The sequence below is a fragment of the Anser anser genome, assembly GCF_964211835.1.
Source record: "Anser anser genome assembly, chromosome: 1".
In the NCBI taxonomy this organism is placed as follows: Eukaryota; Metazoa; Chordata; class Aves; order Anseriformes; family Anatidae; genus Anser; species Anser anser.
This window is the reverse complement of record NC_139720.1, coordinates 73,237,905-73,255,235: the sequence shown is the minus strand read 5'-3', so window position 1 is coordinate 73,255,235 and position 17,331 is coordinate 73,237,905. Positions and strand designations below refer to the sequence as shown.

The following is a 17,331-nucleotide window of genomic DNA, read 5'->3' as shown; positions in this document are numbered from 1 at the left end:
GTAGAAAAAGGAATTACTGCAATGTAATACATTATTGTAGAAAGACACCCTTATTTTAGACAAATTTTCTTGGCAGTTGAGAAGACCTGCAAAGAAACTGAGGTGCTGAGAATTCCTGTCCTCTAGTAGATTGTCCTATTTTTATGTTCTTATGTGATCCCTCGTAAAACATTTTCAGAAATGTAGTTTTCATCTATAGGAAGCCCTGGTTACAGTTCGACTTCTTGATGTTCTTTGTGAAATGACATCAAACAACGGCCAACTAGAGCATCTACAGGCTTCGCCCGGTTTACTTGAAACAGCAATAGGTAAGTGAAAGCTGCAGAGTTCATTAGCTGTTGCCTGGCTTCAAATCATGTTGCTCAGTAAATGAAAACATGTTTTTTGCAACTGGTGGTAATTACGATTCTGACCTTTTAATAAAATAAATAAATAGGAGATTGAATTAATCTACATTTTCAAATATTTGATTTGTTCTTGGAATTTTTTTGCTGCTCTACTTGCTCTGTTGACCGCTATTACCCAACAAAGCCTTTATTCAACTCTCAGCAATACGCTATTTATACAGTAAGAGTTGTGCAAAAGGACAACTGCTTCCTATGTTCTTCCACTGACTGAATGCGTGTGGAAGAAGTTCCTCAAGAAGAAAAAGGACTTTTCCATGCCTGTTCCATTCTGTTTCCCAAATTCCTGAAATTAAGTACAGTTTGAAAGTTCTTAGCCAAATTTTGTGATTTTGAAAGGTTAGTTTAAAAGAAGCTTTCTTTTGCCAAGAAACAACAAACTTAAGGTTTGTACACATATAAAAGGAAGCCAGGATGGTCCAGAAAGACCCTATATACTCAAGGAGGAAGGGGGATGTGCATATGTATATAAGTCAGTATATGTACATATACTGACTTGTGCCTTTCTAAATGGTAGCACTTTCTGAGGCTGATATATGGTACCATTTTCTGAATAACTTGTAAAAATTTGATGGATATTAAAGAGAAATGTTAAGTATTTTGCCTTAAAAAATGGCTGAAACAGATATTAATTATGAATATTTTGGGGTAGTCTGTGTCCTTGCTGAAAAAAAAAAAAAAAAAAGCCAAAAAACCAACAGCAACACATCTCTGTTTGATGACAGGTGTATAACTTTGCCACTTACATTAAGATGACTGAAGTAAGGTATATCTTATGTGTGTGTGTTTTGAGGAAATGCAATATTGTGCATTGTATCATCTGAATGCTTGTATATGTCTTTCTATGCAAAAGAATTTCAAGGAGTTGCAGATCAGTAAGTTTAGCAACCAGTTTAGGCCAGTCTTGCTGTTCTTCCACCTTTTTCTGTGCTGTAGATGCGTTCCTCATTGCATTTTATCTGGACTATAATAAAACTTTGAGTTTTATTGGATTTGTTGTGTTCGTTCTTAAATCTTTTCTTCTGCTTGTCCCCCTTAAGGGAAGGGCAGAAGGTTTGGGAATACCACAGAATTCCTTGTTTGTGTGTGGGAAAATAGCAAGATCATAAGGAAAAAAAGCATGCAAAGTGAGCGTGATGAGAAGTATGCAGAATAATGCTGATTTTTCTGAATTTAAAAAAAACAAGCGAATTTCCATGAAAGAAGATTGAGTTATCAGCTACTTTCCAATGACATTATTTAGGGGCTACTACTCTTTGATTGTTTCCTTCTTTCCAAGGGTCAGGAGATCTTGGTTTTCCTAGTTCAAAAATTGGAACAAATATAAGTGCTAACTGTCATATGGGAGGCCACAATAGGGCCACTAGGCCCTATTACAGCTTTATATTTAAAAATACCAGAGACTTAGTTAACTCCAGATCAGCACAGAGATTCTTTTTTCTTCTAGGTTCAGACATTTGTGAATGAAATAATCCTATGAGGACTTAGAAAGTTTCTTCTAATTTAAGTCCAGGAAATCTAGTGTACATTCTGCTATGGATGTTGTCATATTTGGAGCAGAAAGAGCATAGGGTTTAATTACTAAATTGATCAGTGATATAACCTGTTTTTGCTACATTTTTATTGTTCCAATGAAGTTGCCTGAAGCATCAATTTGTCATTCAGTTGTCTGAGGGACAGTGGCATGTTGGGCCACCTGTTAGTATTGCAGGTTGCTTTAAAGGAAAAGTACTTCTTAATTTTTAAATATTGGTACAGCCTTTAGTGAATTCACTTCTCAGCTGTATGAATTCTCAGATGTTCATATGATTTCAACTTTTCTTCATGGTCTGGTCTTTGTAGAATGTTGTTTTCACAGATTATGAAACGTACTATATGAGTTTCACTTCTTCCTGGTTTCTCTTCTGACCATCTCAGGAAAAAAAAAAAAAATCCTAGTTGCTCTAAACTAGCATTTACCATGCATATAAATTACTATTTCCCAGTTGACAGAATTATGACATTCAGTGTTTTATCATGATGCATCAAGGTGCTAGATGTACTGGAAATCCTTTCTCATCCTACAGAGCTGGAACAGGCTGGAGAAGAAAGAAAAAAGTTATTCTATAAGTTTTGTTGATGTGAGAAGTTTGAACTAAAACAAGTTTTCTAGAAAATGACTTTTTTAAACCAAGAAGCAGATTGCATTTATGATGCCAGAATTATCAACAGCCCACAAGTTGTGACTGTGCAAATAAAGATGGTTGGAACCAGCCTTCAGCCTTCATGTGTAAACTATGTAAGTGTGTGAAAGGGATTCCAGAATACCTTCTGACCTTGGGGACGGCCTTGTATGGTATATACTGACACAAATTAAGAAATATAAATTAAGGAAACTTGTGAAGTTCTTTTGATATATTCCTAGATGTATGAAATCATGTTGACTTTCTTGAGTGAAACAATTAAGAAATGGTAGTAAAGCTCTTTGCAAAGTAATACTAATTTTCATTTGGTAATGAAATAAAATGTTCTTGTTTTCTGTAGATATCCTGAGATTAACTCATCTTGCTGGGAAACAGGCTGTAAATATTTTCACTGCTACACATGCAATGACAGGGCAAGAAGAAATTTCACATCCAGCTGTGGGTTTTAAATCTCATCTCATTCGTTTGATTGGAAATTTGTGTTACAAAAGTAAGGGAAACCAAGACAAGGTAAGTTTATGCTTTTTTCTCACAAAACCCTCACATGTGAACAGATGTCTACATTAATCCACGACTTTAATTACTGATTAAAAGATACTGTTGTTCTACAAATAGAGGTTAAAACTAGGTTTGTAAAAGAGGTGATTTTTTTGGAGTGTACTTGAAGTACTGTAACAGGTATGTTAACTTTTTAACAGCGGTATAATGTGTGCCTGTCTACACTTTGCATCAGTCCTGTAGACTGCAAGTCAGTACCTGATTTCTTTATTGTTTTCATATTTGCATGTTGTTTAAAATGTCTGAGACTAAACTTCAACCTCACTTTGAAGGAAAATAGGTGGCAATTATTGCACAAACTTAATTTTAATCTTTAAATTAGTCCCTATTGATTTTTTATTTCCCTTTAATTTTTCATGCCCTTTAAAAAATGTAGGTCTGCTTCCTTCAAATCACTTTGATCCCTTTATCTTTGGAATTCCTTTATGGAAAATCAGTTTTGCTTTCCAGTGAGGAAAAAAAGGGGAATAGCAGAATGTTCTTAACTATGAAACTTTTTCCTCCAAGATTTGTTAGACTAATTTAATTTCAGCAGGAAATGCAGTAATTAAAAAATGTTGTCTTATGGTTCATCTGAGCACTTAAGAAAATCAAACAGGTTGCTGTGTACAGGGAAATATGTACACAGTTCCCTTTATTTCATTATTCTATTAATTTGAATCAAAGTTTTCACCTGCTCTCAAAGAAGCAGTTTTTAGGCTAGAAAATGAAAAGCATACAAGAGAGACTGTATCAAAGAATGAGTAGAGAAGATAATGGAGTACTTTTACTTCCCTCTTATGGTGCTTAAATGAGGCCCATGTCAGCAAGTACTAAAAATACAATAATTAATACTGGTTACTCTGCAGGAAGTTGCATATGATGAGATACTGAGTCTAATTCTGTGTTACCAAGGAGCTATCAAGATAGTGAGTACTGAAAAATCAATCTGCTAGAAGCTTGTTTCATAAATATTTTCTTTGTGATTTCTTCATTTTACAGAGGTGGTGCTTTGTTTTGTACTGATGCCATCAAATCTGTTTTCAACTGCTGCAGTGTCTACCAAGATAGACATTTATAATCAGCAGTAGGGCATTTTCATGGTGTATGACAGACAGCTCCAGTTTAGTCTTTTTATTTTTTCCTAGAGGATGGAAAGATGGAAAATCTGATAAATGCTAGCCTGTTTCACATGTGATAATAATACAGGCATATGGATGAGAAATATGGTGATGATGATCCCTTTTCCCATTCATGTTTCCATACAGAATAAAGAATTTGAATATTCTGAAAAATTATTAATCCTCTTATATGCTCTTGTTTAGCTCTGTCTCTGACCCTTTATGATGTAATAGGTGTTTAAGTAAATGAAATGTGTTTTTGTGGAATACCTTATGATATTGGGGGTGGGAGGTGGAGCTTGCTTTCATTTTGAAAGTGATGATTCTACTACTTATGTTCATTTTTGCTGGCATTTTCAAAGGCCCCTGGAGCAATTAGGCATGCAGACAGTGATTTCAGTGGAAGATGGATATTAACTTGCCTTAAACTGCTTGCAAATATTATTGCTTTATGCTGTCATGAAAATTACTTAGATTCTTGTGTGTGATATCATGGAATGCTATTTGAGTGCTGTTGAAACTTCAGAAATGCCAACAGTATGATAACACGTGTATACCTTCAGCATATCTCATGCATTTTAAATTTCTTCTAATAAATGCACTTGTCATTGTTAAGGCAGTGTCCATACATAAACACGTGCTTGTGAAGATGAGGCAAATAGCCCCCATCTCACTGCAGAAATAAGAAAACTGCAGTTTTGAGACGTGAATGAATTTTTCAAAGTGATGCATGTGTCATACCTAGAACTGAATGGAAATAAGTTGGTTCCTGAGTTCCTAAGTCTCTCTTCAGACTCCTTCTTCAGAATAATATCTCACAGTGTAGGTCTTACTTTTATATACGGTACTGCATCTACAGAGCAAAAGTAACATAAAATGCAAGGTGGGTTGTGTTTTATATAACAAACCAAGTATCTTATTAACGTGGCTGAGACCTTGGGCTGTACCATTGGCTGTTGCTTTTGCGTGACTTACTGTGGCACAAGCTGGGAAGTGACTTCCTCTTCAGTCAGTTTTGCTGTTTGCCTGACATGAGACGATCACATGTGGCTTATGAGAAACTGTTAAACAGAACTGTTAATATCCTGACTCTCTTTAACGAGCTGAGGCTTTCACACTTGTTTTATCTAATATTTCTCTGTAACTTTCAGTCCCAGTAGACCTCTTTTCCCAGTAACAATAATAAAGCATTAATAAATGCAGTAATCACACCCTTAATAATAAAAGCACTAATATAATAGGAGCTATATGTGTTTTAAACAGTGTAACCTTAGTGATCCATGCATGGCATTGGCCTGCCTGACTTGTTCTGAAAATATAAGTAGCTCCCAATGACTCTGGGCTCAAACGGTGGGTTGGACTAAGCCGTCTGAGTGGACAGAGTTGCATTACTGTTTCTGGGGCATCTTCAAGAGCCAAGTGATAACCTGCATGTTCTCCGGGAAGTGGGTCTTGAGCCAGCCTACACCTCATGCGGTGTGTGTCCTGAAGCATGACGGTGCAGTCCTACTGCATGGAGAACTAGTGACAGTTCTGTTGCTTTAAAACAGAGAGTGCCAGTAGTGGGAGGATAATTACTCTGCAAATGCTTCTTCTCTGTCTCCGTTTGTGGTCTCCACGTGCTGTAAGAACAATAGTTGCAGGGTCTTAGTGTACTGTTTTGGCAGTTGTGAAAAATCTTGTAATACTTTGGAACAGCAAAATATCTTACCAGTGCTTTATTACTTGTTCATTTTGTTTTAAAGTTATTTGTTTTTATAATGCATTCTTTAGCTTCTATTCTGTTAGAATTAGGAATGCATTCCTTACAACTTTCTTCCTCATAGTTTTACTTACGCTATTGTGACAAGTTCTGAAGATATAAGGGAGTGGACAGAAATTCAAGCTGTAAACTGAGATGCAGTTATAAAAATTGGTCTTGCCAAGCTTACTGCCCACTTCCATGTTTTGTTAGGCTGGATGGTTTGATATTTGTAAGAAAAGTGTTTGATAACGTTCAGTATGGACTGATACAAGTTGGGTACATTCTGTCAGCAGTACATTCCGGCATCTCTAACATGCCTTACAGAAAAAAGGATTGTCATTGCATGGTTTTTACTGAGTGCTGTCATAATTAAGAATAAGCAACCAGTAATATTTGAGGTAACTCTTTATAAGGTATGATTATTTCCTTTTTTTCTTTTACTGAACAGTCCTGAATTGCAGACGTATTTCCAGGAAGAGGAGAGAAGAACAAATAAAGTGGTTGTATGCAAGATACCAATTGTCGAGCTAATTGCATGTTGAACTTGCAAAGATCCTGCACTGGGTGTGCAGTTCTGTGCTTTCTGTGCTTCGCTGTAGGAGGAAAAGCTGTCAAGTTATTGTCATACATGTGGGTGTGGTGGTTTTACTCAGGTGGGCAGCCGAGCTCCACCACAACCGCTCTCTCACTCCCCCTCCTCAAAGAGGAATGGGGAGAAAATATGACGAAAAGGGCTCAAGGGTTGAGATAAGGACAGGGAGGTCGCACAGTAATTATCGTGACGGGCAAAACAGACTCAGCATAGGGAGACAGTAAAATTTACTGCCTGTTACTATCAAGCTAGAGAAGCGAGAAACAAAGGAAAGAAACCAAAAGCACCTTCCCCCCCATCCACCCTCTTCCACCTCCTTCCCCCGAGCGGCGCAGGGGAACAGGGGAATGGGGGTTATGGTCAGTCTATAGAGCTTCTTCTCCGCTGCTCCTTCTTGGTCACTCTTGTCCCCTGTGCTGTGGGGTCCCTCCCATGGGATGCAGTCCTTGCTGAACTGATCCGGCGTGGGCTGCCCACAGGCAGCAGCTCTTCAAGAACTGCTCCAGATATGGGTCCGTACCACGGGGTCCATCCCTCAGGAGCAAACTGCTCCAACCTGGATCCCCCACGGGCAGCAGCTCCTGCCAGGTCACCTGCTCCTGCGTGGGCTCCTCTCCACAGGCTACAGGTCCGGCCCGGAATCTGCTCCAGCAGGGGTCTTCCACAGGCTGCAGCCTCCGTCGGTGCAGGTCCACCTGCTCCACCGTGGTCTCTTCCATGGGCTGCAGTGTGGAACCCTGCTCCACCGTGGTACTCCATGGGCTGCAGGGGGACAACCTGCTTCACCATGGTCCTCACCACAGGCCGCAGGGGACTTCTGCTCCAGCGCCTGGAGCACCTCTCCCCCTCCTTCTTCACTGACCTTGGTGCCTGCAAGGCTGTTCCTCACTCCTCTCACTCTCCCAGCTGCTGTGTGGCGCAGCGTTTTTTTTGTTTTTTTGTTTTTTTTTTTTCCCTGTCTTAAATATGCTCTCACAGAGGTGCAAAACAACATCACTTATTGGCTCAGCTCTGGCCAGCAGTGGGGCCCTTACCAAACATGGGGCAACTTCTAGATCTTTCTCACAAAAAACACCGCTATGGCCCCCTGCTACCAAAACCTTGCCACGTAAACCCACTACAGTGCTTCTTTCACAAAGATGCATTTAATTAAATATACAGGAAGGAAGGAGGTGAACTCTCAGGCTGACCAAGGAGTGGAGTTTTGGCTGGTGGTTGATGAATGAAGCTGTCAAAAGAAAAAGTGAAAATTCATTTGTTTTGCCTTCTGAGCACCTCAGTGTTGCCATGTGGACATAATCTGTGCTGTTTACTCGGGGGGATGCCTTAGGCATTTATTTTCAGATGACTAATTTTGTTCCCTATTGTGATACTGCTCTGAACAACCTTATTAACTTTCCCTAAAGTGTTGTTTATATTGTTAGATGTTTATGCAGTATGACTTGTTTAATATAACTGATTTCATTTAGTAGTAAATGTCATCAGTTCTTGAATAATGAACAGAATAATGTAGACATTACTCTACATTGTTTCCTTCCTCTTCCCTCTTCCCTCTTCCCTCCTTCCTCCTTCTTCTTTTATAAAAGGAGAGGAATTGCCTAGACTTCAATCACATAACCTTGCTGGAGTTAGTAAATAGGGAACTGAAAAGAAGTAGAAGGATTAACAAAGTTTAATTGCCATCTTTATTCACTCTTCAACTCTAGTTCACTGTTACATCTGAGATCAAACGGGGGAATCTGAATCGCCTAGGGTTTCTGTCCAGTGAAAACCGTCACTGAGGGATGCAAAGTTGTCTGGAATAAACTAAATTTGAGACAGGGGCTGTGTTCATTGCAAAGGTGAAGCAGCCAGCTGGCAGAACAGCAGCATGATGAGACCATTCTGTACAGTTACCTTTTGAGAGAGATCCTGAAGGGAAAAATCGTGGTGTTTCTGAATGCAAGGTTAAGCCTAACTTAGTAAGAACAAAGCAGTTAGCTTGGGTTTGGAGCTGTAATCTGGTTGTGCTGGCTTTGATGTCTTTCACTGTCATTACCGATATGATAGTTTATTACTACTTGCTTACTTTGTCTAGTAGTAAAGTTAATATGCTGGGCCAATTTGATACCCACTGAGAGATCTCTGTCCCCTGCAGACTGGTGAATCTGCATGGGTATGATTTCGAGATGTCTCTTAATCAATGTGACACAAACAAACTGATCACTTTAGAAGGAAGGAAAGCAATCCATATCCTTATGCCAAGAACATTTTGGTTAATTGGGATGCTGATGGACACGCTGATAGGATATTGATTTCAGAATGTGTTTTATTGGTAATGTTATTCAGTTGTTTCTGTAGGAGAAAATATGGAGTTGTCTTTGGTATCTGACTGGCACCTTCTTACCTAAATGGTATCATTCTAATAAGGTGAACAATTTATGAGGGAAATTTTTTTGACAGGCCTGTTTATTATTTGAGGTGACAGCAATAGTTCTGCTAATATATTTTTTTTCTTCTTTTCTCAATGCAACAGTGAGAAAGGAAGTTTTGGGTTTTTTTTTGTGAGAAAAGGAAAAAAAAAAGCTTCTACAGTTTACATTAGTCTTAACCAAAGTAACAAGTAAAAGATTTGGATGCCGTTTAACATAACCTGGATTTTTTTAATATACATTTAAGCCAAATTGTTTTATATAAGACTTGTCCCTTAATTTGAAGACTGTTCTGCCTGAAAATATGAACAAGATTTGTCTTGTTTGGAATTCAGTTTTCCTTTCTCTCCTTTGCTGGGGCAGGGTGTGCAGTGAATCCAGTTAGAATGCAATTAGAAAAAGATGCCAGTATTCATAGATCAAATTGTCACCATTCAGGTTCTTAACTTAGTTCTTTTGCTGTAGTGACTATAAAATAGAAGGTTTCGAACTAAAGACTAATATCTTGCTTTATTTTTACAAACGGCTTTCTCACCTGAGTTTGTCTTGAAGATTGTATGTGCTTATCTGTTACAGTTGTTCAGGTTTAACTTAACTATTTTAAGTAATTATATTCCTCCCGGCATGGCATGGGAGTATTTGGAGTTACTTACAACGAAGATCATCCCACATTTATCTACATAGAGTGTTGAGAGAGGGAGAATAGAATTAAACTGCTGATACATAATTTCTAAAGGAAGAAATCAGTGTGTTTGTTTTTTCCTAATGTAAAACATTCCTAAAATTGAAGCATTTCTTGGTTTAAAGTTGAGCAAAGAAAAGAGGAGTCTTTTGGATCTGAACTCTGTAATGTGGTGAACTGTTGCATGCTTAACTGTAAAAATATGCAGAGTTTCACTGACTGAAATGTTTGGATGGGACCATTCTGGTATTGTAGCTATCCGTATGTTTCGAGGCTTTGCTAAAAGAATGTTCAGGGTGCTGCAGGACTGAGCCCTTTAACTAAGTTTTGTCTAGCTATAGCACTGTAAAAGTCATCATTAAAGCTTAAAATCAATTTTCTCACACAAGTGCTTTAAAAGCCTAGGTTTTGCTATGGAAATGAGCTATGTGCCTACATAGTATTGAGATACCACCAGTAGAAAGTTTGAGGGTCTTTAAAGTATCTGTTGCAACATATAATGTAACTGTTTCTAGTCCTATACATGTATGGATTTTATGTTAGTCTTCAGCTCTTATCCCAATCAGAAAGTCTTAGTGAAGTGCCAAATCCACTAAAGATTTTCATCCACGTGCTGGAGACTGTCTAAAAAAAGTAATTAAAAAAAAAAAAGAGATCTCTAAGTGGTGGAACAACATGAGCAATAAAGTGTTGGTGTTTATTCCCTGAGATCAGAGATGCATGCCTCATGCAGTATAGTTTATAAAGTGCTGAATTCTGTTTATGCAAATGTCTTTCATTTGTTGTTAGAGACTAATACAATGCTCTGTTCTGTTATGTTGCCCCTATATAGGCAACAAGTTAATGTTCAATCATGTCCTGTCCCTACTCCCCACTCCCCTCCACCAATGTTTGGCGATTGATCCAGTGGCTCCTTGTGACTTGTACATTTTGACCCATTACACTTGAAGCCTTGATCATATAGTGCATTGAAACTTTTCTCTTGCAAATAACTCAGGTGCACTAGGTGCAGTCACATTTTCATATTAAAGATAACTTTAATAGCTCATAATCTATTTTTGTTGTTTTTTCTTAGTTTTTATTTTAAACACTTTCCAGTTAGTATATAAATTGTATACTATGTACGCACATCTTCACATATTGATTGTCTGGATATCCTCAATGATCAGGTGAAGGTTGGCATATGCAGAGTACCCTATTTCCTTTCTAGTACTGATTATCATTGGCCTGCTTCATGTGGAGGATTACTCTAATCATCTAACAGGTAAAGGAGTATAAAGATCAATCCATATATTATGTTCTCAAGAATCATAGGCTGAGACTCTGGCCAAACATCAAATATACACAAACGTAATCTAGATTTTCTTCTGGCTATGTGAATGTGGCTGTTGAATAATGGTTTTATGCAACATACATTTGCCAGAAGCAAGAACAGAACTTGGATGTTATGGAGTAAAAGAAACATTGTGCAAGGAGGATTGTTCTTTTGATGTTCATAGTGTTTTAAATTAAGATGTTGAATTGCTCTAGAAGTTTAAATAAAAGCAATTAATTTTAGTGCACAGAAATAATAGAAAAGAGTAAAATGGCTAGATGTCTTCTGAGATTCAAAATTGAAACAAGATGACTCTGCATACATTTCTAAACAGTCAGTACCAACTTCTAGGCCTGTTGACCTGTTCTTTTTTTGAACCCTGTTTAGTGTTGAACCTTATTACTATAGTGGTGCAGCACAGGACTCTTTTAAAGTGAAAGCTCAGTGTGCCGTAGTCAAACAGTTGTTTCCATACTTTTTTCAAGCAGTTATAATAAGCACTTATTCCAAGTGCTTGAAGCTGCATATATAACATTGATATTTAATGTGCCTGTTCAAGACAAGTAGTTTGTGGACTCATTTTAATGCAGACCAAAATCTAAAAAGATATTGACCTTTATAAGGAAGAATTCTCAGAAGTTCCTACAACTTATTTCTCAGTCTAGTAGGCTGAGTGATATTCATAAGGCACGTGGCAGACATGAATTAAATTCAGTGTTTGCTGGAGAGCATTTCATTCTGTTACAGGCTTTTTAGACTTGGTTTATAGAACGGCCTGGTATAATACTTACCTGGAATGTGCACTGTGTGGCAGTCATTGTTGCCTGGAATCGTCTCTGTAAAACCAGAATAAATCAGCATACCTGTATAATGTGTGGTTTATAATAAGATGTCCTTGGATTTTGCAGGCAGTTCCTACAGTGTATTACTTTTACCCTCATTATGACACAAATGAGTGTTCTCTTGGACTTTACAGCCATACTCTGTCTTCAAGAATAGCCTCGGCATCTTTTGAGCAAATGCCCTGGTTTAAAGTCCACTGAAATCAGAAAATGTCTTTACTTTTTTCAGCTGTCTCGATCAGCCTGATCATTTCATTTTCCAGGTTTATATTTTGAGACAATGAAAATAAGAGGTGATGTGTCCTAAGTTCTAGAGAATGAGTATGGAAGTCATGACAACTTGTTTTTTACTTCTCCAAGTATGGATTCAGATGCTTTAGCAAGACATCATGGAATGTTAAAATTATAGTAGCTTGTGAAGTATTTGCAGTATTAAAAAAGAGGTTGGTTGTTTTCTTTTCAATTTTTTTTTTTATTTTTTTTTTTTGTTCCATATACCACTCAGAGCTAAGTGAAGAGCAATGTATCAGCCAGCAATGTTTCTTCTTCTTTCCTAGGTGAAGAATGGAATTTGGTTGGGATACTCAATGTTGGGAAAACTGTTACTAAAATCACCACCTTCTGATGTGGCTAACATAATACAAAAAGTAGGTTCAAAAGACTTACAGTGCCTTGTATTGCAGGAAAGGGGTTAATATGTGCTTCCTGCTTTTTGCACATATTATTGATTGCTGGGGGCAAGACCACCATCTGTGGAAGAATATTTACCTTTTTTAATACTTTTTCTCTAGCTCAGATTTGAACTGTTAATCCAAATTCTTTCCAGTTTTATTGGTGTCGGATATGAGTGACATATATTTTCCATTACTATAACAGGGAATTTCATTAGTTTTGTGTTGTTTTTCATTGTTCTAACCTCAGCATGAACTTTGTATTTCCCCGTGTTTTTTCTTGACTGTCATCACACATATAACTTTTTTTTTAAAGTTTACCAGACTTCACAATGGGATGATGATATAATGCTTTGAGTGTTGAATATGTTCCCTTTGGATAAATACAACTTTCTCTTCCTTTGCATTTACAAGAGGATGTGTTTGCTGTTTTAATTATCTGTGAGCCACAAGAATCAGTCATCTTTTAATCTGTTTCCTGGATAGTTACTACAGTTTGGGGTATTATGAGATACTGAAGTTTCTCAGCTTCTATTTTTTATGACAATCCTAAAGTTTGTAAACATAGCTGCAAGCAAAAAAAAGAGGTTTTCTCGTTTTCTTGGATGCTGAGATTTGATCAGCATGACTTGTAATCTGTTAGTTCAGTTCATATGTTGGAAGCACCAATGAAATAGTTTCAGTAGGGAAATGGAGCATGACATATGTGATAGATCACATTTTGTGATGAATTTGCTGCAGTAACTGTTGGTTTTAGTGGTTCTCCGTGCAACATTCAGTGTAAAGAGCACATGGAGACTTTTGTGCCTTTGTACATCTGTACCAAATGTGTACAAAAGGACTCCTGTTGCAGCCTTTCATCAGATTCTCTAGAGCTGTAATGTCTTGAAGACTTGAGCCTGGCTTTGCCTTCTCAAAAAAGCAGCTGTGAGCCTTCAGTTCTCTTTGCCTGTTTGTCTTTAACCAGTATACCTTCTCTTGCCAGCCCAGAAAATTGTTTGCTGAAACTTCTGTTGAAACACATGAGGCCAAATCAGAGCACCTAGTCTTTAGGAAGAAACCGAGCATTTATTTTTTTTTTCCCCCTCTTACCCTGTTTTTCTTGGGGAAGAGAAAGGAAAATGCAGTCTGTAACCTGCAATTTTGAATTTCTGCCGTTAGGTGATGCTGTTTGTTCTGAATTGTAGTTCTAGAGTGTTCTGCTCCTTGCTGTTCAGCATGGCAATATTTGAATGAATTTTAGTGATGCTGGTGCTCAAAGAGAACAAAGTACTTGAATAGCCTTATTAAAGGCTGCAGAAGGAAAGACTGTGGGGGGAAAACACCCTTTTTTCTTTTTTTTTTTTTACTTTAAGGTTTTTTTTTTTAAGTGCTTTTAGTGTGTGTGCTCTCCTAGACAGTGAGAATCTACCTGGCTGAGTGTTAAGCCTATTTTTTTCAGCATGTCATGATCATGTTAGGGCATAGAGGAAATGGGTCTGTTGAAATTGTGCAGCCTTTCCAACATAAACCGTCCCAGATAGTTTCATTTTCACTTATTTGTTACCAGGCTTCTAATTATTTTCTCAAATATAGATACTTCACTTATTGAAGAGAGTGATATATCTGGATACTGAAGCTTGACTTTTCTTGTTATTTTGGACCAAAATTTTCTGTACAGTTCCTACATCATTCAGATTTGTAAAAGGAAAAATATTGGTATCAGACCTGAAAAACAGCTCACAAATTCTCCGTAAACAATTTGGGTCCATTAAATGACTTAGTGACTTGACTTGCTACATTTATTGTGCTTTGCAGGTGGAAGCAATAAGATAAATTTAAAGGGTACAAGATAAAATAGTAGTAAAGGCTGCTTTTCCCTCCCACCAGATGAGCAATTACACTAACAGCCTATGTGCTGTATGTGTTGTGTTCTGGTAAAATTTTATTTCTAATCTTTGGAAGTCAAAAACAGTATAAAAATTCTTCATTCTGGTCACTTGAGGAGTTTATGCACTCCACATCCTTTTATATGTGTCTATTGCAGTATTTACGATTTGAATCTGTTGATCATAGCTAACACTTGAGAAATATTAAAGAACAGAAAAGTGTTTTGGTTTTGCTACTTGTTGAAATGAGTTGATACACTGGTGTGACATCAGTGTTATATTATTCCTGTAGCACATGGGCAGCCAAAAACCTAATTCTGTTTTGTTTTTATCATTTCTGCAGCAAGAAGGGGAGACTGTGATTAACAGCTGTAAATTTACACTCATAAGATCATACTTATATAAGAAGGAAAAGAGAAACAAACAAACTCCTGTCAAAGTGGGTTTCCTGACCCCTGTGGGGCTGGGGGCAGTGGGAATGGAAAGACAGAGTGACCCACAACTACTTGCAGGCAACAAACTTGCTGTTTGTCTCTTGCATCCCTCAACAGGTTAGTAGCACCGCAAATTCTCTGTGGTGATATAATTGATAGAAGCAGGGAGTGCAGAGAGCTGCCCCTGTGGTGCTGAGCTAGTGCTGCTCTGTTAAATATGCAGTTCTAGTATTTGAGATGCAGGTAACCTGTGAAGGGTGTTCTTTCAAAGTTAAAAGAAGCGCATACTACAACTGTGAATAGATGGCAACTTGGGAAATGCTTGTCAGATCTGATAAATAAAGAGATTTCTTAGGAAATCATAATAAATACGAATATATAATTTTGAGGAGGGAAGGTTACAAGTGAACATTGTGAAAGCAAAAGTCCTTCCTTGTCCATTGCTATAGATTTAGTAAAACATTGCTGCACCAAAGTGTTTTTAAGCATCATCCTAGTTGGCATTCAGTATTCTCTGTGTTCATGTTTTGCTCTTTTAAACTAGACATTTGAGAGATATTTCCATAGTACAGTGTCACAGATCGTGTTAAGTAGTATCTTCACTAGGTGAACATGTTCTGCTGTTCATTTGCATGTAGGGAGGAGGGAGGGGGACTGGAAAGGAAGATGCACATGTCCATGTAGGCAAAGGTGCTATCTGTTCTGGTCTTGTTTTCAGGATTCCATTCAGTTACCTTTCTGTTTGAAATGCAGGGCTATCTATCTGAAGAGCCCTGATATTATTAAAGGGTTCTGATAACATTAAAATAACAGTGGTGATTACTTTGGCATCCTTTTATTAGCTATAGATTATCTAATATCCTTGCTATCAACAGCCAAGAACTGGAAGAAAGCTAGCTTTTCATGCCTTCTTTTTTCTATGTGGTGGTAGAACTAGTGAGCAGAGGAAAACTTGTCATAGTCTTTAAGGAGATTTTGATCAAGTATTTTAATTGTCACGTTGCTCAGTGACTTCATAGATAGCAAGGATCTTCTCTCTGAGTTTTGCAGAATGGCCTTAATATTCCCTTTACACAGTCTTTTGGTATTTTTATTTTGGCAATTTGCACTGACTGCGTGTTTTAAAAAAAAATATTCTTTAATCAAAAAGACCCTGGATGCTTTCGTGAAGAAGTGGCAAAGATAAAAAAAATATACTCATTATTTAACATTTGCATATTTAGAGTTTCATGTCTCCAAGTTCACACATCATATGTGCAGTCAGTCAGACCTGTTCATATTGTTATGGCAGAAGTGGTTTACTGGAAGGATTTTGAAAGGTCATTGAGGGATACTGACCAAAGATCTATTAATTGCACTGGAAAACCTATTGATTTTTATTTAAGTTTCTTGAGTGGATCACTGTCTGTATGTAGGTAGTACAGGAGTGCGAGCTATGCCAAAATACTTTGTCAAGTGATCTGCACTGACATTCAGAGCACCAAGGTATTGAATTAATCTGCTGCTATTTGTGAAATGCAGAATGAGCTGGATTTGTAAAAGCCAAGATAAGGGCTTGATTTAAGCTTCAGTTGATTAGAGTAAGGTTTCTGCAGTCATCTCTCCACATGTTCTCATTGGAAAATGCCACAACACAGACTGCTTCCATCACACATCCTGATGGACTGCTTCTGTCACACATTCCTTCTCTAATCCAAGAAAACAACCATGACTCAAATGGCATTTTCTTCTTGCAAGTAAGTTTATTACTGAATAGGAAAAGGTTAAGTGTTTGTTGATAATGGACTGAACGAGATGATGCGACCGAACAGACAACAGTATTGCACACCTGTTTACCCACCTCTAGCAGCAATGCATCTGCTTGGAAAAGAGAACTTGTAATACAAACATGGGATGCCCAGACCGTCCTTGTCTCCAAGACTGACTTGCTAAATTTTCAAATGCATGTTCACAGTCTCAAATTCTGAATGCACTTTTTTTTTTTTGCCACTGATTGGGAATTGAGAGAAAACAAATGTGCATGTGAAGGTTCCAAACGGCTAAAATACGTATACAAATTGTTGGCAGTTTTGATACATGATTAAGGGATGGTTTGAGCCAAAAATCATTCTTTGCAAAATAAAGCAAGTTTAAAGTTCAATATAGTAACTATTACATAACCATTCTTGTGGGTTATCATAAATGTCTTGCTAGATGAAAAAAATTAGTAATCTGAAGAAGTACAGAAGAGAGCTCTAGTTTTGTGTGTAAGTTGACTACTCACTCATGTGCTTGTAACAGTTTGTTTCCAAAATCGCAGATATAACCTATCAAAATGGTGTTCCCGTTTTACTGTGTATTTTTCCTATTTTTGAAACAAGGCATTTTCCATAATTTTAGGGGATAAGGAAATTGATAATCAATAGAAATTAGCCAATTTCTGATTCTGTCTGTAATCCGTATAATTTATACGTGTATGTATACACAAGTATGTGTGTGTATAATACATAAACATATGCATGAATATACATTCTCCTCACCCCAGACT

At 37.4% G+C, this 17,331-nt stretch overlaps 1 protein-coding gene across 9 annotated transcripts in view; it reads left to right on the top strand.

Moving 5' to 3' along the window:
- The window catches only part of ATXN10 (ataxin 10), a 117,689-nt gene that overhangs the window by 62,630 nt on the left and 37,728 nt on the right, over nucleotides 1-17,331 (top strand). For 5 of the 9 annotated variants that reach the window (XM_083819329.1, XM_083819327.1, XM_083819325.1 and 2 more), the window contains 3 exons: nucleotides 200-308; nucleotides 2,928-3,097; nucleotides 12,389-12,478. In XM_083819329.1, coding sequence (XP_083675455.1) covers nucleotides 200-308; nucleotides 2,928-3,097; nucleotides 12,389-12,478 — 369 coding nt within the window. Of the gene's footprint in view, nucleotides 1-199; nucleotides 309-2,927; nucleotides 3,098-12,388; nucleotides 12,479-14,713; nucleotides 15,095-17,331 lie in introns of those variants that run through there. The other 4 variants (XM_083819332.1, XM_083819331.1, XM_083819328.1 and 1 more) reach the window with 2 other exon arrangements.